General features: G+C 52.4%; 1 protein-coding gene across 3 annotated transcripts in view; it reads right to left on the bottom strand.

The window, feature by feature from the left end:
- PDZRN3 (PDZ domain containing ring finger 3) overlaps positions 1–20494 on the bottom strand; it is a 597986-nt gene that overhangs the window by 76920 nt on the left and 500572 nt on the right. Inside the window, exon 1 of one of the 3 annotated variants that reach the window (XM_086939400.1) lies at positions 15111–15519. The exons of the other annotated variants lie outside the window; for them this stretch is intronic. Coding sequence (XP_086795526.1) covers positions 15111–15179 — 69 coding nt within the window. The 5' untranslated portion in view covers positions 15180–15519. Of the gene's footprint in view, positions 1–15110; positions 15520–20494 lie in introns of those variants that run through there. 3 annotated transcript variants of the gene reach the window in all.

Raw genomic sequence — 20494 nt, 5'->3', positions numbered from 1 at the left:
GCCATGTCTTCCTTGGACTGGAAACAAGCATCCTGGGACCGGTTTCAGGATATGTCACCCTTCTTCAGCCAGGCTAGCTTGAATCCAGTGGGAAAGTGAGCAAGGGACCCACGACTGGGCATACCCGGCGCACTTACGGTGAACCAAGCAAACACAAGGAGATGATGGACGGAGCGCTGAAACTTTTCAGACACTCACTCCCAGACACAGATCTGGTTGAATCCATCATCGTTCTTTAGCTCACTTCGCCACCCCAGTTCAGGGACTGTGTTGCGTTGTGTGACAGGCAGGGAACAGGAGAGCGACATATTTATAGACTCTTTGCCCCTTTCCCTAGCACTGAATTTTGCACCATAGTGCAGAGGTGTGTGCGTGAGTCTAGCGTAGGTTTTGTACTTGAAGGGCTCTTCCGGTACGAAATATGATGACTACACAAAACTTTTCCTACTTTGTAAGAGTGTTGTACAGCGCTGCACACATGCAAAATTGGGAAAGAAAGGAGAAATGCAAACATTTCTCTTTTTAACGCAGCGTTATTTTTGGGTGAAAACCCTGTCTACTAATGCTAATGTTATTAGATAGAGTTTGTGTTAAAAAGCATTGGTGGTTGCATAGGAAAGCCCATGTAATGTCCCTTGGCACTAAGTAACGCAAAGTAGTGGTCCGCATAGGTTTGCGCGGCACAGCCCCCTCCGCACGTATACCCCTACATACGTGGCACCCTAAGCACACGGCCCCCTCCGCACGTGGCCACTTCTGGAACCGGCCCCACCCCATCCACACGCAGACCCCTCCACAGGCAGCATACTCTGCATACAGCTCCCTCTGCACGCAGACCCGGATGGATCACGATGATGCAGGTAACATGATGCATGTTCATACTGCAATCCATGCACTTAGTGGCAAAATCATCAATGCTTTTATACACATGATCTCACCAAGGGTCGCACTTCCCAGCCATAGACACAGTGTCCCCGTCACGCTCACCTGTAGACACACCTGTGAGAGGTCGTCGCCCGTTTACGTACCTGTGAGAGGACGTCGCCCGTTTACGTACCTGTGAGAGGTCGTCGCCCGTTTACGTACCTGTGAGAGGTCGTCGCCCGGTTACGTACCTGTGAGAGGTCATCGCCAGTTTAAGTACCTGTGAGAGGTCATCGCCAGTTTACGTACCTGTGAGAGGTTGTTGCCCGTTAACGTACCTGTGAGAGGTCGTCGCCCGTTTACGTACCAGTGAGAGGTCGACACCCGGTTACGTACCTGTGAGAGGTCGTCGTCCGTTTACGTACCTGTGAAAGGTTGTCGCCCGGTTACGTACCTGTGAGAGGTCATCGCCAGTTTACGTACCTGTGAGAGGTCGTCGCCCGTTTACGTACCTGTGAGAGGTCGTCGCCCGTTTACGTACCTGTGAGAGGTTGTCGCCCGGTTACGTACCTGTGAGAGGTCATCGCCAGTTTACGTACCTGTGAGAGGTCGTCGCCCGGTTACGTACCTGTGAGAGGTCGTCGTCCGTTTACGTACCTGTGAGAGGTTGTCGCCCGGTTACGTACCTGTGAGAGGTCATCGCCAGTTTACGTACCTGTGAGAGGTCGTCGCCCGTTTACGTACCTGTGAGAGGTCGTCGTCCGTTTACGTACCTGTGAGAGGTTGTCGCCCGGTTACGTACCTGTGAGAGGTCATCGCCAGTTTACGTACCTGTGAGAGGTCGTCGCCCGGTTACGTACCTGTGAGAGGTCGTCGTCCGTTTACGTACCTGTGAGAGGTTGTCGCCCGGTTACGTACCTGTGAGAGGTCATCGCCAGTTTACGTACCTGTGAGAGGTCGTCGCCCGTTTACGTACCTGTGAGAGGTTGTTGCCCGGTTACGTATCTGTGAGAGGTTGTCGCCCGGTTACGTACCTGTGAGAGGTCATCGCCAGTTTACGTACCTGTGAGAGGTCGTCGTCCGTTTACGTACCTGTGAGAGGTCGTCGCCCGGTTACGTATCTGTGAGAGGTCGTCGCCCGGTTACGTACCTGTGAGAGGTCATCGCCAGTTTACGTACCTGTGAGAGGTCGTCGCCCGGTTACGTATCTGTGAGAGGTCGTCGCCCGGTTACGTACCTGTGAGAGGTCATCGCCAGTTTACGTACCTGTGAGAGGTCGTCGCCCGTTTACGTACCTGTGAGAGGTCGTCGCCCGTTTTCGTACCTGTGAGAGGTTGTCGCCCGTTTACGTACCTGTGAGAGGTCGTCGCCCGTTTACGTACCAGTGAGAGGTTGTCGCCCATTTACGTACCTGTGAGAGGTCGTCGCCCGTTTACGTACCTGTGAGAGGTCGTCGCCAGCTTACGTACCTGTGAGAGGTCATCGCCAGTTTACGTACCCTTTCACATTCTGTACATGGCCATGCTGTGTTAACTATTAATTTTACACATCTGGGCTGATTTGCATAGTTTCTGCTGACCTGATGAGTCTCCATGTCAAACAACATGGCAGCTTCCGCATGACAACTGGCTGTGTGGGATGAATACTCCTACATTTGCTGGAGAAATCTGTGTTTTATCTTGTCACAGTTTTGACTCAGCACAAAGTACCACATGGGATCAATGTGCCTGAAGAAAACACAAGATCAAACATTGCGCACCACAAATGTGTACTTTACGTAGCTAGCTCAGTTACTGGTTCCAGCACAGAGAGCCTTTTGATTGTTGTAGATCCTAGTTACAATCCTTTTACGATGGCTCAGTGAGCTATGCACTGGCATCGAAGAGCTGCAAGCAAGCCGCAAGGCATGCTCAGGTTATAGTCCCTCCAAACGTCCATTATTGTAAGGTAGTTTAAGGGTTCCTTGGGTATTAATACATTTTTATTAGTATAGACACTCTCAATCATTGCATTACGTGTTAAATCCTGAGTGTGTCTTTCCCCAGACCAGCACTCTTAACATATAATGTCTGCCAGTATGGATGGCACATGACTCCTACGACTTGCAGGCCCAGCGTCGTATGGAACATTCATTCTACATTGAGCTACACAACTGTATGAGCCATTGTCTCTGTGTAAGATGTGTGTGTGATGTAAAGCGCTCTGACACCTTACATTGGGATGAGGAGCGCTATAAAGGACATTAAATATATGTGGGTGGGAGATAAGAAGAGATGGGGCACTGAGGGAGAGTAGTGGGGGGATCACTGGAGAAGAAAGTTGTGGTGGGGGGGGGGGGCAACAAAGATGGCCGCACAGGACGTCACCAAAGCTGGCTCCGCCCTCCTTGAGTGTGTGAGTTCAGAGGGCCGAGGAGGCATGGGGGAAACTGAGAACGGAATTGGGGCGTTGGCCAAAGCTCCCTAGCAGTGCCCAGCCTTCCCTCAGAAGAACAGATGGAAAATATTTAGAGACCAGTTCTGCCTGGGCAAGCTAGAGTTTGTCTTCAAAGCTCATGCCCGGTAGGTGGCATGGGCAGTGTCGGGGCGGGTACTTCCTGTGGGTGATGTTAGCATGAGGAAGAAAACGGGGGCACATCCGGCGCTAGGGGTTCACGTCTGTAAATGAATCTTATTTGGACATCCTGTGAGCATGTCGTAGTTGCAGAACCTTAGCCCTGAATTAGCCAATCAGAGGCTGCTGGCTGGGATCTCCACTAATCCATTTGGGACTGGCCATATGGGCTCTCAGGACACCTGGCTCTGATGTGGGTATCTCTCGCCTCCAGCTGGCAAGCCCTCGCCGGCAGCTGGTGCCAACGTGGGGGTTCGGGGCACGCGCCAAGCGAGTGTGTGGCAGCCAACAGGTCTCCCACAGTGCACGCTCTCTGAGCGTGAGAGCACGTGCAGTGCGTGCACCAGGCATGTCTCACCGTCACAGTGTGCACCAGCCGCCAGGAGATCTCATGTAGACCTCTGGGCTTAAGAGCACGTACAGTGCGTGCACCAGTGACGTCACACCATCACAGTGTGCGCCAGGAGATCTCATGTAGACCTCTGGGCTTAAGAGCACGTACAGTGCGTGCACCAGTGACGTCACACCATCACAGTGTGCGCCAGGAGATCTCATGTAGACCTCTGGGCGTGAGAGCACGTGCAGTGCGTGCACCAGTGACGTCACACCATCACAGTGTGCGCCAGGAGATCTCATGTAGACCTCTGGGCTTAAGAGCACGTACAGTGCGTGCACCAGTGACGTCACACCATCACAGTGTGCGCCAGGAGATCGCATGTAGACCTCTGGGCTTAAGAGCACGTGCAGTGCGTGCACCAGTGACGTCACGTGGCACAAAGCAGCCCGGGTGCGGTGCCCTTCACTTCCCATCACTGGTGAGGGACACTTGTGAAGGCGGTCAGTGGTGAATAAGGCGATGGGACAGCCCGGGGGTCAGAGTGTTTGGCGCATGTGAAGGGGACCTTCAGTGTACAGGTGTTTTTTTTTATTTTTATTTTTTACTTTAAGGGTATTTGGGCACAGTAATGCCCCCTAACATGACGTCAGAGATAACAATGATAACCAGTGCGATCAGACCCAAGACTCCCCCAAACTAGGTGCCTGGGGGGCACTCCGAGTGGGTTCTGTTACTTTTATTCATGTTTCCACCGCCATAGCTTCTAGGACCGCCTTACAGAGCTGAGCACACAGCGCAGGCGTGCAGTGTGCAGAGCAGCAGCGCACACCACCAGCTCACCGGGGGGGGGGGCTGCTGAAAGTCACCCCCTGTCGCGCACATGATGGGTCGTCGGCGACCCCCGGGGGACGTTGTGGCATCGGAGACCTATGGCCCGGGGAGGGGGTGCCCCCCCACCCCCCGCCGTTAATATAAGTTATACCTCGTGCACAGCCCGCCCTTCACTCCCTGGGGTGGGGGCGCCCCATTGTGAGCCCGGGGCCCCATGATGTATGGAGACGGACGCCTCTCACCCCTCTAGAGTGGGACTGAAGGATGCTGGAGGGGGCGCTGGGGCCCAGCTGGGGTGCAGCCAGGGTGGGCGAGCCCCCCCTCGCCCCTGGCACTGAACCTGACAGCCTCGAGTCGTTGTGAAGACTGATGCCGCCCCGGGCGGCCGCCCACGCTGTCCGCCTGCCCCACATGCGCCGGGCAGGGGCAGCTTTTACGAGGGTTTGAACCAATGAAAGGCACTCAGGGAGAACGCCAGAGCATCCAGGGCCACCTGGAGCAGCCAGGGCCACCTGGAGCATGTCCGGAAATGAACACGGGGCTCCCTGCCCGAATAGGACACACGAGTTTCCACGTCACCTCGAATTGGGGGGCGTGTGTTGCCTGCTTGGAAAGCTCATTTGCATTTTAGTAGAGTGATGAATATGTGTATCCACCTGTTTGGAAGTTAGAGGGAACCGAGGCAGGCAGATGAAGCGATTGTCCCAGGAGCAGACAGTCGGTGGAGGTGGACGCCGGGATTAGAGCCAACGACACTGGTTCGAGCAGCTTCTTCAGTGCTCATTGAACTGTAGAGTGTGTGGTGGGGGGGGGGGGGGGGATATGCAGCCCAGATGTTCTTGCTGTTGCTTGTATTGAAAGCACACCGGGGTGGGAGGGAAGAGTGCATTGAAAGAAATAAAGAAAGAGAAGGAGGGAGAACAAAGAACAGCAGAGGGGGCGGGGCAAGGAAAGGAAATGTAGAGGTGCAGCCACAGACATAAAGAGACATGGATGAAAGAGAGCAAGTGACAGACTGGGATAATGAGCAAGATTTATATATATATATAAAGAGAGAGAGAGAGAAAGAGAGAGAGAGAGAGACAGGGTCCAGGGAGAGAGGGAGCAGCGAGTGAGAGATGAAAGGAGAGACAGACAGAGAGAGGCAGAGAAAGAGATGAGGATAGAGAGATAAGGAGAGAGATGGAAAGAGAAAGAGTGGGGTAGTAAGAGAAAGGGAGTGACAGAACCTGACGCCACGCCTTCGTAGATGTCCTCATCATAGGCTGTAGTGACCCCCCCCCCCCCCATCTCTGGTGAGCTGTCACTCACGCACCGAAGGATGACCTACCAGAAGACTGAGTGCAGGAAAGGTGTCTCCTGCAGGACACTGACTGTCACTATGTCACTAGAATACGTGTGCGCGGGGAGCGTAGAGTGACTGCTCTTGGGAGGTGCGCGGCTTCAAGACAGGGAGAGTCGGGTCTGAGAGCGGTAACTCTACCCAACCTCTCCCTCACTGTGATGATATTGTAGTAGCTGAGACCCTGGAGTCGATACTTTCACAGGACGAGGCCCTATCGCATGCGATTGCGACACACAACCTGCACAAGACACACAACCATGAAGGCAGAGTGTCCTCACAGCCATATTTTACTGCGCAACGTGACGACCAAACTAGTTGGGACGACTCAACGCAAAGTCACAATTGGAGAACAAGTTAACGTTTTGAAAATGCACCCAAAGTCATGGGAAATCTATAGGCACAAAATCACGGAGAACTACAAAAATAAAACAAGGCTCCCCTCGCTGATAATCCTGCCCTATAAGACATTAACTAAACTGAAAAATGACCTAGTATCATTCAACTAACAAAGTAAAGAAACCAAGGTCCCACTGGTGCCTCCAGCGCTGACTGCAGGTCATGGAGAACCGGGGGCCAAGTGTCAAACAACCAGCTCCCGAGCAGAAATAATGAGGAATATGGAAATACAGAGGTTTCCAGGGCACATTAACACCAAACGCCAATACTGAGGTGAGCCACGGCAGTGACATGTCTTAGAAACTCGAAATGAAACATTACACCAAGTCTATCCACATAGTCAGGATCTGCAGCGATGAAATGACTCCAAACAGACCCCCGAGGCCCTATCCTACAATTCGGCCGAAGACCACAAGCGCCATGATTGAATGAATGAATGAATGAATGCTCAAGATAGAGACGCTGGAAAAAAAGATTTAAAAAACTCTAGACCCACAAACTACCTTGCAGCCCCGTCCGGCATCTCTGGTCAAACCAGTCTCAGACGAGCCTGGCTCACTTTGGTCCTCGGTTCACACCTTTGTGCACGCAGCAAAAGCACCGAAGCCTAAATGATGTGGAATCACCTCTAATGTGTGTTATTGCCCAGTCAATGAGTTAATAATGTATTCATTTACAAGTGGGAAGAGTCTGCCTTAGAAGTTCTATGCACTGCTCAAGGGTTGCTGTCTCGCTCATTGGTTGCAATGAAATGTTGACTCCAACTAGCCACGGAGGTCGTGGAAACGATGAAAGACACGTGCAAGGTACGTCTCCAACTCTGCCCTCCTCCAGCTCCAGCATCATGCATGTGAACATATAGGCATTACTATCATTTTCTGTCACTCTAGCAATGCCTACTGCACACGCTTCAATGGCTGAAGGTGCCCGTATGCACTAAGCAAAAATTGTACATAAATAAATGTGCTGCAGTCAGAAATCCACTCCGGAGCACCAGGAGACGGCTCTTGTGCAGCTGGGCGGTAGGCTCAAGAGACTGACGCAACATCACCAAATGCCGGAGGCGCGCTCTGGGTATTCGAGAAGGAAGAGTGGTGTGTGGCACACTGTGTTTTATGGGAGAGTGATCAATGTAGACTACAGACTGATCCCTCTTGTTGGTTTGGGTGCTGGTGGGTGTCTCCCTCTGACCCTGGGGAGTTGAGCTAAACAAATGATGAATGGCGCTGTTAAATTAATAACAGTGTCCCCAACCGGCACTCCTTTGGGACGGTGTCCCCAAGTTTTATGTCTTTCTGTGTTCTTTTCTTTAATGTATTCACAACATAGTTATTTCTAGTTGTATAAATGATCTTATAGTCATTATTGACTGAGAGGGTGGTTTCATATTACCAGTATGAAAAGCTGTTAAAAAAGGAATAAAAAGCCAACGTATGCATTTAAAACAATATTGGCCTATTAAGACATTATTAGAACATTAAGAGTCATGCTCAGGGCAAGGAGCAAGAGATGTGGGCCTGTGTGGCGACAAGCAGTGAAGGTGAAAGGCTGGCACCCATGGTTGTTGCTATGAAGTAGACCCTGCAATGGAAAGTAGGGAAAGTAATGTGTGTTGATTTAAGGAGCTGCAGACACCAAACAACAAACAGGACCTTACATCACGCACAAAATAAACTAAATGAACAAAGCAATCAAACATTGAAAACTGCATTCGAAAGGCTAAAATATTTCAGACCAATCACACCATGTCCTATTTTTCTTTCTAAAGACGCACTTTTCACTGGTCTGCAGACATGGAAAATAGTAGCGTAATCACTTAAAAAGACATCTAACTGGTTTTTCTGCAGTTCACAGTGGGAACCGTTTAGTTGCATATGAATGAGCACGAAGCTCTTTGTAGAAAACCCGGCCTTACATTTGGGGATTCCGTCTAGAGGCGGACGTTCTCCAATCTTACAAGAAGGTCTGTGTTCCAGTCGAGGCGCTGTTTATGGTTCGATAAACTCATTATTGGTACATTCTTAAGAATTTTGCATAGAGAGAAAAAAGTGAGGCTCTCTTGGGGATTTCATAGACATCAAATAGCAGAAGGCCCCTTCTCTGGGCGCCAACAGCTCCTCCGCTGGCATCTGGGAAGGGGGGGTTCAGGGTATAGGTTAATTCTGTTTGTAGCCCAGACTAATCCTTCCTTTATTTCCTTGGCACAGATCGGTGATCTTTCAAGGAAAACTGGTCAGAATGGCGTAGTCTGTTAATAGCCGCTTCCTTGTGAGTGTGTCCAGCTCCACAGGCCCCTACGTAATGCACTGGAAGATGCTAGCGCAGCACTTTGCTTGAAAAGAGGCATTATGTCCGCGTTTTCTGATGTTTTCATTGTGATCAGAAGTGGACTCGCTGTTTAAAAATGTCAGCTTCCCAGAGAGGCTTTGGCCTCTAAAATGTCATCAGAGCTAGGGAGAGGCCAGCCACGTCACCCTAAGGATGTTGCGATCATGATTTTCGTAGCTGTTAGGTGATGGTTCAAATGTCATAATTATGTGGAAAAAAAATAATAAATGAGTGATGCTGCCAACCTGACCCCGTCCATACTGGGGTCCTTGCAGTAGGCGTCAGTGGCCTCTGTGAATGCTGGGACACTTACAGTAGGCGTCAGTGGCCTCTATGACTGCTGGGACCCTTGCTGGAGGCGTCTGTGGCCTCTATGACCGCCGGGGCCCTTGCAGTAGGCGCCTGTGGCCTCTATGACTGCTGGGGCCCTTGCTGTAGGTGTCTGTGGCCTCTATGACTGCCGGGGCCCTTCCTTGCAGTAGGCGTCTGTGGCCTCTATGACTGCCGGGGTCCTTGCTGTAGGTGTCTGTGGCCTCTATGACTGCCGGGGCCCTTCCTTGCAGTAGGCGTCTGTGGCCTCTATGACTGCCGGGGCCCTTGCAGTAGGTGTCTGTGGCCTCTATGACTGCTGGCGCCCTTGCTGGAGGCGTATATGGCCTCTATGACTACTGGGGCCCTTGCAGTAGGCGTCTGTGGCCTCTATGACTGCCGGGGTCCTTGCTGTAGGTGTCTGTGGCCTCTATGACTGCCGGGGCCCTTCCTTGCAGTAGGCGTCTGTGGCCTCTATGACTGCCGGGGCCCTTGCAGTAGGCGTCTGTGGCCTCTATGACTGCCGGGGTCCTTGCTGTAGGTGTCTGTGGCCTCTATGACTGCCGGGGCCCTTCCTTGCAGTAGGCGTCTGTGGCCTCTATGACTGCCGGGGCCCTTGCAGTAGGTGTCTGTGGCCTTTATGACTGCTGGGGCCCTTGCTGGAGGCGTATATGGCCTCTATGACTACTGGGGCCCTTGCAGTAGGCGTCTGTGGCCTCTATGACTGCCGGGGTCCTTGCTGTAGGTGTCTGTGGCCTCTATGACTGCCGGGGCCCTTCCTTGCAGTAGGCGTCTGTGGCCTCTATGACTGCCGGGGCCCTTGCAGTAGGTGTCTGTGGCCTTTATGACTGCTGGGGCCCTTGCTGGAGGCGTATATGGCCTCTATGACTGCCGGGGCCCTTCCTTGCAGTAGGCGTCTGTGGCCTCTATGACTGCTGGGGCCCTTCCTTGCAGTAGGTGTCTGTGGCCTCTAAGACTGCTGGGCCCCTTCCTTACAGTAGGGGTCTGTGGCCTCTATGACTGCTGGGTCCCTTACAGTAGACGTCTGTGGCCTCTATGACTGCTGGGGCCCTTGCAGTAGGCGTCAATCCTGGCGAGGAATGCGCATGCGCAGGCTCCCGCGCATGCGCAGTTCCCAGAAGAAGGTGCGATGGACACGGATGCACCGCCGATAATATTTTAAGGCTCTTTAATGTTATTTAATACTATGGGCGGGAGGCGGGCGGCAGGCGGCGCGTAACGGAACTATGCAGAGAGTGCGGAGATTGGTTCAATTTATTTATTTATTTATTTATTTTTAGAGTTTTCTATAGCGCGAACTTGAACCGATTAGGTTATCAGAGCGCTTTACATAGCACCAGTTCCGCTACCTGTTATCACAGCAGTTTACATAGAATCAGTTACGTTACACATTTCAGGAACTTGAACCGATTAGGTTATCCAAGCGCTTTACATAGCACCAGTTCCGTTACATGTTATCACAGCAGTTTACATAGAATCAGTTACGTTACACATTTCAGGAACTTGAACCGATTAGGTTATCCAAGCGCTTTACATAGCACCAGTTCAATCTCCGTGCCTCTTCGTGTAAGTCCCTTATGCAACTTACGCCCTCCCCTAATCGAAACGTATGAACTGTTTAGGAACCAGCTACCTCGCCTGTCACTCGTTGACTTCATGCTCGTCTTTGACCCTGTACAGCACTCCGCTGCCTTGAGGGTGCAGTCACGCTATGCATATATCATTTAAATACATACATACATACATACATACATACATGATTTAATGTAGCTAAGTGCAACTCAGGTCGACAAAATCCAACCATTGCTGATACCTTGACTCCGAGACGAGTCTTTGCTCTCATAAATAACGAGCTCCGAGGTCTTTGGTGGAGAGGTTTCTGAGGGATGTTTGTCAATATTGTCTTGTAATATTTAGAGGGGGTGGAAAGGTTTTCCTGCACAAGGCATATTACGTTTTCTTCAAAATTCTGTAAGCTATGAAACCTATAACACTTTTTTTTAAACTCACCTGGTTTTGGGAAGGGGAAAACGTTTTCAGAAAATGGCAGAGTTGTGATTTATTAACCCCTTCACTGCGGGGCCGATTCCCCCGCTGTGCTGGGGGGGAGAGGGCCGCGCACAGCGCCCCCATGCTCATGACAAGCTGAGCTCGTCATGACCACGCCCGTTCCTTAGAACGCCCAGCACAGCAGGGGAGTTAGCCCCGCGTGTGAGTGTTCTAACGGTCATGACGAGCTCAGCTCGTCATGAGCACACGAGAACCGTGGCTCATGACGAGCTGAACTCATCATGAGCGTGGGAGTGGTTAAACTTTACATATACACACACTCACACACATGCACGCACGCACTCACACACACAAACAGTAAATTACTAAAAGAGACTAGAGATGCTGCTTTCTTATTGCAAGTGAATTGAGATGCTAGGTAATATCACAGTTTTATACAAACACTGCACATTATAGAGCACAGAGGCATTCAGCAGAAATGGGTCTGTAAACCTGGGTTGTATGTCATGACAACGTGTGGTATTACCACGCATGCCATTACAACGCAGGAATTACAACGAAAGTCGTTACAGCAACTTTCGCTGGAGGGCGCTGGATAGTGGAATAGTTAAACTTTCTATTCCAACTCCAGCCCACGTTGACAGTAGGGAAGGAGTTGGATAGAAAATTAAACTATTCCCTATCCAAGAGCGCCCTCTAGCGAAAGTCGTTGTAACAACTTTCGTTGTAATTCCTGCGTTGTAATGGCAGTGCGGGTTAATCCCCGCGTTGTCATGGCTGTTCACCGTAAACCTGGACACAAGTACGAATGGCGCAGGCGTCTTAATCCCCATTCTGAGTTGCGTTACATCACTGCAGTTCTGCAGTTATTCTTGTGCTAATTTGTCTACATATAGCCGGGGCCACGGGAATTATGTGATTTTATGGCTGCAAAATCTTCTACATAATTATAGATTTGCCACATTTGCCACGTAATCTATAATTTGTTGCAGAGCCTGCATATTTCAACATAAAAGTAGACCTGGGTGGAGTTTGTAGACATCTGCTATGAGAAACTCTGCAAAGTGCTGTAAAAAACACTGCTGCTCTCCGCGGAGTTCCGTAACTGGCAGACTGCGGTAAGTTGCGCCGCTCGTGCTGATTTTTAGCACCAGGAGTTTGTCCCACATTGTAAAATCAGTGTGAATGGCACCATGCAAGAGGGCGCTGCTTCTTCCTGCCTCTCTCGAGTAGATGTTTTTCTTGAGTGACAGCTTTCTCAATGCGAGCGGCAGGTATTTCAACACAAGCGGTATCAACCTGCCGCGACCGCCCGTGTTGAGGCATCTCGTTGGAGGTGGTCTAGAGTATGATTTTCCTTGATTACGCTCACCAATGTGCTGCGCGAGAGGTAAAAACTCAGCTTCGCAGCATTTTTCAGAACTCTGCGTTCCACACAGGGGCGTAACATAGGCCCACGCTGCCCCTGTGGTGCGGGGGGCCCCTAGCTCCAAGGGGCCCCCTCGGCACTGTACTCTGGGCAGAGAGCTCCTGATTGAGCCCGGAGGGGGCTCCTCCAAGTACCGTGCAGGGAGGCCCCCTCACTTTTCGTTACGCCAGTGGTTCCACATGGAGCGCGGAGTGGGCAGAACTCAGTGAACTCCACAGGCAGAGCAGAATTCGTCACCCACCCCTACAAGAAAGAATGTTTGTAGCTCGAAAGTTACTAAAAGTGCGGCAACCGGCGCGGCAGTGCTGCGGAAGGCCCTCGCGAAGGTTGACGGGCCCGCTTCTGTTGCTTATTTCTGTCTCTGGGTGTTGGCAGGAAGCGCTGAAACCCCGCCCCGCGGCTAATGATGATATCTCGTGGTGCCTAATTAATGTGGACAGGGGCACCCTGCACTCCATATGTCTTCCATCGCAGCCGCCATGTCTGACATGTGATGGGTCTGCGGAGTGCGTGGCCGGTGAGGGGTCCCACGAGGCGCGCGCCACCTGCCACGAAGGATGAGGCAGATGTCACAGCACCATCACAAGCACCATCACAAGCACCATCACACCATCCTGTCCACAGACAAACTGACATTTTATCTAAAAAATCACAGAGTCCTGGAGGGAGAGAACACGTGGCGTGGCGGTGTGTCATTGAATCCCAGCAGACGAGCTTGATTTATGACCCTCCTGAGCAGTGAGTGAGGGAGGTGGACAGGAGCATAAAAATGTGCCATGTTGTGCCCTATTTATAGAGGGACGCATCTAGGCAGAGGTCGCTTTGTAAACAACTGCGCCACATTATACCTGCGCCAGGTATAATGTATGCAGGGTGGGTGTTCTCCACAAAAAGCCTTAGAGAAGTGAGGTAGTGAAATCTATGGGATTTCAGTGCGCCATTTCTATGACGCCATTGCATCAATATCTTACGCCTGCCTTATGGTAGGCGTAAGACTGACACAGGCCCTTTCACATGTGTTTGTGAGTTAATATAGTGACCGAACCTTTTACGACACATGGTTTGAGCGACAGCACTAGAGCACGAAGTGTGCTACGAGGACAACAGGCAATAATCTCCGTTAATGCCCGCCCAGTCGGCAGCATGCGGGATTTAACTCTTTGAACCAGCCCTCCTTCCTCCACTGCCCACAGGCAGGTAGATCCCTCCAACTATCTACACCTCATATCTCTGCCCTTCACTGTCGCTGGACCGTGAGGGCAGGCGCACAACTTCAGTTAATGCCTGACATTCCTAGCCTCCTGATTGGCTGTGCCCGCCTGCGCATCCCTCAGCCGGTGGTGGTTGTTAAGTCACCTGATAACCAGGCCGGTGATGCAGTTCAGCTGGCAGAGCCCCCCAGAGCTGGCAGAGCCCCCCAGAGCTGGCAGAGCCCCCCAGAGCTGGCAGGCTGCTCCTTCAACACTACTTTTCTGCAGGAGCTGTTTCTGGGGCTCCGGATTCGACACGCCTCGGTTAGTTCCGGCGAGGTGGCGACAGCGTGGCGGGGAGAGGCGTGAGACACCCCCACACCTGAACTCCAGCATCATCACAACACACTCCTGACAAGCTGAGGGCCACGTGAAACGAATCAACAACGCAACATTCGGTTGTTAATTGTTAATGGCGACAACCAATGGGTGCGCTGCCAGGCTGTGTAGAGTCCCGGAGCTGTCTGCTCTTAAATCGACCTCACGCCTCCTGGTCCCTTCACCCTACACTTCCTGTCTCTTCATCTCATGAACACCGAGGCTGCCTGGTCTCTGCACCGATGGAGCCCCCCCACTGCCCTCCACCCCTGTCTTATACAGCAGCAAGAACCCTTCTCCTGTGGGACTCTCACAGGCTCTGCACCGATAGAGCCCCCCACTGCCCCACCCTGTCTCATACAGCAGCTCAAGCCCCCTTCTCCTATGGGACTCTCACGGGCTCGTCTTTCTTAAACGGCTCTAATCTGAGCACAGAGCTAAACACCCCTTCCTGGGAAAGATAAAGCAACTTTTATTTGTAGCGCCCACTGGCTGAAGGCCATCTTGGCGCTGCACACATTTGTTATTGCCCAACTCAGTGGAACTCAGTTTAACGACCGCTGAAGGATGAAAGGCTGCGTAGACCCAGCGGAACTTGAACATGTGCCCATGAGGTCCTCACAGTAGGTGCATTAGTCCTCTGAGCTAGCAAAGCCCCCAGGGAAAAACATGGAGGGCCACGTGAGCAAACACCGGCGCTCTCACAGGCATATAATAACAAAAGGATACCTTGCTCTCAAAAGAACGCTTCGTGCTGTATTTCTGTCACTTCTATGAGCTACTAATTAAACAGGTTACTGGGCAAAGTTTGCAAGCTCCCAGGGACGGGAGCGCCGAGGCTAGGATAGCTCACAGTGTTCAGACGCCAGCTGCAAGGGTCTACGAGTGACCTGTCATGTGCCAATCCCATCAAGGTAGCGGAGGGGGTCGGTGCAGCGACGGCAAACATCCGATCTGATGGATGCTTGAGCTACGCATGGAGAGACTCCGCTTCTCATCCTTTGAAGACGGATGAAATGCGGAGCGCTGGAACTGATAAACGCAGTCGCGGAGCCTTACCTGGCAGACTTCGTAGAGCAGCTTGTAGCGCTCCTCGCGCTTCTGGGGGGTGCACATGCGGCACCCCATTCTCGGGGGGTGGGCAGGGGGCACCGGGCGCGGCTCACCCCTCCGGCACCAGCACGCATGCCCCCGTGGGCGCCACGACCTGCCTGAGCGGACCAAAGTGCTTGTGTCCTCCGTGTCTTCCTCGTGGGTCTAGGCGCTTTACTACCTCCTTGATGCCGCCTGGTTTGTCTTCATCTCAAAGGCACCTCAGTGGGTACAGACACGAGGGGTATAAACCCTTTATCTCATCCTTGGTACGTCCAGGTGTGCCTTCATCCCTACTATCCTCCGGCTGCGTCTTCCTCGTGGATCTAGGCGCGTTATCGCCTCCTCGATGCCGCCAGGTGTGTCTTCATCACCGAGGCACCGTGGACACAGACACGAGAAGATATATCTCTTTATCTCATCCTTGATACCGCCAGGTGTGCCTCCCTCGCAAGCATCGCCCAGTTAAGCCTTCCTCGTGGATAGAGACTCGTTACACCTTCGCCGTCGCCCCCCAGGTGCGTCCTCCCCGTGGCGTGGACGCGTCAGCCACGCGTGACCTCTGCGTGGACTCAGACGGCGGCTCCGCTCTGTCGAGGCTCCAGCTATGTCTTCATGGCGACTGTCGCACCTGTGACCCTTCTGCATTGAAGGAGCCAAGGCAGCGCTTCGAGGCTACTGTCTGTGACGTCCATATCGACATCATCTTCGTCGATATAACGAGCTGTCTCTTCCCTTCGCCCTCTCGTCGCTATATCCTCAGCTGCTGATACCGGCGGTGGGCGCTATATCCACCGCTGCTGATATCGGCGGTGGGCGCTATATCCTCCGCTGCTGATATCGGCGGTGCGGGTCTAACAAAGTTTCACTCTGTCGGTGGCATCAGACACGTGCTCTCTGTCGGTGTTCACAGTCCGGGGCTCCCTGTTGATAACATCATTTCCATGTCTTTTCTGTCCATATCGCCCAGCTGTGTCATCTCTGTCGATGTAACTAGCTACTTCTTCTCTGTACATCTCATCCCGACGGTCAGTAGTTCCACCCCTCTGGGTCTGATTGGGGTGCGTGCTCTCCTCCGTGGTGCTCACCTCGGAGCTCTCGGTCTGTGTATTGGGACATGTGCTCTATGTTGGTGAAGGCAGGTATGTGGATCTCCGTCACCATATCCAGATGTGTGCTCTCTCTGACGGTATATCCCGATACGTGCTCTCTGTCAATGTATCCCGATACCTGATCTCTGCAGCTATATCCTGATGTTTGCCTGCCAGCAGTATATCCCGATATATGCTCTCTGTCTGTGTGCCTCGATATGTGCACTCTGTCGGTATATCCCGATACGTGCTCTCTGTCAATAAAGCCAGCTCTGTGCTCTCTCTGTAGGTATATCCCGATATGTGCTCTGTGCTCTCTCTGGCGTCGCTGTCTCTTCTCCTCTGCCCCCTCCCCTGCTGAAGTCCCGGCGCAGCCTCTGGTGCCGGCGCCGCCTGTGACCCTCCCCTCGCCTCCTCTGCCAACCTCTCTCTGCTCCCAGCACAGCCTTTATACCGCGCCTCATGCATATGCATGAGCCCTCATTAGGCATGCAGGGCAGACAGCGATACAGAAGCGATAATCAATAGGGTGACAGCGAGCAGCTCATTTACCCCTGACCCCCCAGGACGTTTGTAATGCACGACGGACACATTCCACTGAATCAAATAAACTCACCGCGGGGGGTGGGGGGGGGGCAGTAGCACTCCTGAGCCCCCACAAGGCGCACAGCACACATCCAATCGTTTCTTCGCGCGCACGCTTCACGAGTCACTAATGCAAGCCCGTAAACTCGTTTTTACCAACATTAGAAGGATGAGAAGGTGAGTCAGCCCTGCCCGGATCGAACCTTTGCCCGATGTCTTAAGAGGAGACGTTCAACAGCCCACGTCAGGTGTTCAGTATCACCTGTGCTACCTTGCCACCGCCTTCCTAGAACAGGTGTTCTGTCCATGCGGGCACAGGTGCCATGCCCTGGCATTCCGGCCGGAGGCCCCGTCTCTTTGCCATCTTATCGGCCTCTTGACCAATGACTGCACGCGCCAGGCTAGTGCAGCTGAGTGTGAAACCTCTTCACTAGCTCTGCACACCGTGCACGTCAGAGTGGGCACTCTACATGCACGCGCTGCAACCCCAGTGAGGTACACGGGGAGTGAGGGCACCCAGGGACGGACCACCACCCCGCAGGGGCGCAGAGTACATACCGCGGCCCCTGCTGAGGATGGTACTGACCACTGGCAAAGTGTCAATGTGTTACACCTTACCAGCAGTGCAGGCTGCTTCCAGGGGGTGGGGGTCAGACAGTGGCCCCCTGGGGCCCTGCACGCAGCCCCCACCTCCATTCGTAAAGTGCCTCTGCTTGTGGGGTTGCTCTGTTCACAACAGGAGTCCGTGTCACACACTGGCCGCGGGTTCCTTTCTCAGGCATTTGATACTTTTCGCAAGGTGGGCAGATCGCAACCTTTTCTGAAAAAAAACATACCCTCTGAGGATCGATGGCTCTGAGGTGAAACATCCTTTACAACGGAACAGTTACAACGCGTTACCGTTACAACACAGGATTTACAACGAAAGTCGTTACAACGACTTTCGCTGGAGGGCGCTCTAGGATAGCGGATAGTTTAATTTACTATCCAACACCTTTCCTACTATCCACGGGGACTGAAGTGTCATACATCTGCTCTGAGCATCTCTCGCCCTCAGAGGGAGAAGGAACCAAGCACAGTGCAAACATTTAGAAGCTCGCCCCCTCTCTGCATCAGGACACAGGTTTGTATGACATGTTTTGTAGCGCTTTGAAGCAGATATTGAAGTGCTGTTCCTTCGAACCTGGAGGGGTGTGTGCGTGCAGGTGTGGACAAGAAGGGTGTTCGTTAGTGGGACATGTGTGTCACAGCCCGACGCCCCCTCCCTCTGGAGAACAGGCGCTTTCAGAGCACTTCTCAGCAGGGCTGTTGTACTAGTAATGGAGGGTGCCAGCACTTCTCAGCAGGGCTGCTGTACTGGGAATAAACAGCACCAGCACTTCTCAGCAGTGCTGCTGTTCTTGTAATGGACAGTACCAGCACTTTTCAGCAGGGCTGCTGTACTAGTAATGGCCGGCACCAGCACCTCTCATCAGAGCTGCTGTTCTGGTGATAGGCAGCACCAGCACTTCTCAGCAGGGCTGCTGTACTAGTAATGGACAGAGCCAGCACTTCTCAGCAGGGCTGCTGTACTGGTAATGGAGGGTACCAGCACTTTTCAGCAGTGCTGCTGTGCTAGTAATAGACGGCACCAGCACTTCTCAGCAGGGCTGCTGTACTAGTAATGGAAGGCACCAGCACTTCTCAGCAGGACTACTGTACTAGTAATGGACCGTACCAGCAGTTCTCAGCAGGGCTGCTGTACTAGTAATAGACGGCACCAGCACTTCTCAGCAGGGCTGCTGTACTAGTAATGGACGGCACCAGCACTTCTCAGCAGGGCTGCTGTACTAGTAATAGACGGCACCAGCACTTCTCAGCAGGGCTGCTGTACTAGTAATGGACAAAATTACAAAAAACAATTTGATGGACAGAATGTAGATCAATGTCTTACATTCACCCCAGTACAAGGATCTGGGCCTAAATCCACCGGGCTGATGAGAGGTGTTACCTCGAAACCGGTCCGGTCCTCGGATGCTTGATTCCGTTCTGGGAAGGACATGGCTTTTGTAGTTCGGACTGGACTGTTCCCATGGGGCACAGGGTCAGAGCTGATTTGCATATCGCCATTGTCTAACCCAGGGTGGTGTGGAGTGCAAAAAAACGATGGATTATGACCCAGATCTTTTGACTGGGTTGAATGTGTGACAATGATCCTCATTCGGTCCATCACCTGTTGTTTTTGCAAACTCGCTATAAGTGTACTGGGGATGCCCAGACGTGGGTCCCAGGCACTCCACACCACTGGAGTCAAGCTAGCCGGGCTGATGAGAGGTGTTACCTCGAAACCGGTCCGGTCCTCGGATGCTTGATTCCGTTCTGGGAAGGACATGGCTTTTGTAGTTCGGACTGGACTGTTCCCATGGGGCACAGGGTCAGAGCTGATTTGCATATCGCCATTGTCTAACCCAGGGTGGTGTGGAGTGCAAAAAAACGATGGATTATGACCCAGATCTTTTGACTGGGTTGAATGTGTGACATTGATCCTCATTCGGTTCACCTGTTGTTTTTGCAAACTCGCTATAAGTGTACTGGGGATGCCCAGACGTGGGTCCCAGGCACTCCACACCACTGGAGTCAAGCTAGCCGGGCTGATGAGAGGTGTTACCTCGAAACCGGTCCGGTCCTCGGATGCTTGATTCCGTTCTGGGAAGGACATGGCTTTTGTAGTTCGGACTGGACTGTTCCCATGGGGCACAGGGTCAGAGCTGATTTGCATATCGCCATTGTCTAACCCAGGGTGGTGTGGAGTGCAAAAAAACGATGGATTATGACCCAGATCTTTTGACTGGGTTGAATGTGTGACATTGATCCTCATTCGGTCCATCACCTGTTGTTTTTGCAAACTCGCTATAAGTGTACTGGGGATGCCCAGACGTGGGTCCCAGGCACTCCACACCACTGGAGTCAAGCTAGCCGGGCTGATGAGAGGTGTTACCTCGAAACCGGTCCGGTCCTCGGATGCTTGATTCCGTTCTGGGAAGGACATGGCTTTTGTAGTTCGGACTGGACTGTTCCCATGGGGCACAGGGTCAGAGCTGATTTGCATATCGCCATTGTCTAACCCAGGGTGGTGTGGAGTGCAAAAAAACGATGGATTATGACCCAGATCTTTTGACTGGGTTGAATGTGTGACATTGATCCTCATTCGGTCCATCACCTGTTGTTTTTGCAAACTCGCTATAAGTGTACTGGGGATGCCCAGACGTGGGTCCCAGGCACTCCACACCACTGGAGTCAAGCTAGCCGGGCTGATGAGAGGTGTTACCTCGAAACCGGTCTGGTCCTCGGATGCTTGATTCCGTTCTGGGAAGGACATGGCTTTTGTAGTTCGGACTGGACTGTTCCCATGGGGCACAGGGTCAGAGCTGATTTGCATATCGCCATTGTCTAACCCAGGGTGGTGTGGAGTGCAAAAAAACGATGGATTATGACCCAGATCTTTTGACTGGGTTGAATGTGTGACATTGATCCTCATTCGGTCCATCACCTGTTGTTTTTGCGTACTAGTAATGGACGGCACCAGCACTTCTCAGCAGGGCTGCTGTACTAGTAATAGACGGCACCAGCACTTCTCAGCAGGGCTGCTGTACTAGTAATGGACCGTACCAGCACTTCTCAGCAGGGCTGCTGTAC

Source organism: Lissotriton vulgaris, chromosome 9, assembly GCF_964263255.1.
Source record: "Lissotriton vulgaris chromosome 9, aLisVul1.2, whole genome shotgun sequence".
Lineage (NCBI taxonomy): Eukaryota > Metazoa > Chordata > Amphibia > Caudata > Salamandridae > Lissotriton > Lissotriton vulgaris.
The sequence above is the reverse complement of the archived record's forward strand: the minus strand, read 5'-3'. Positions and strand labels throughout refer to the sequence as shown.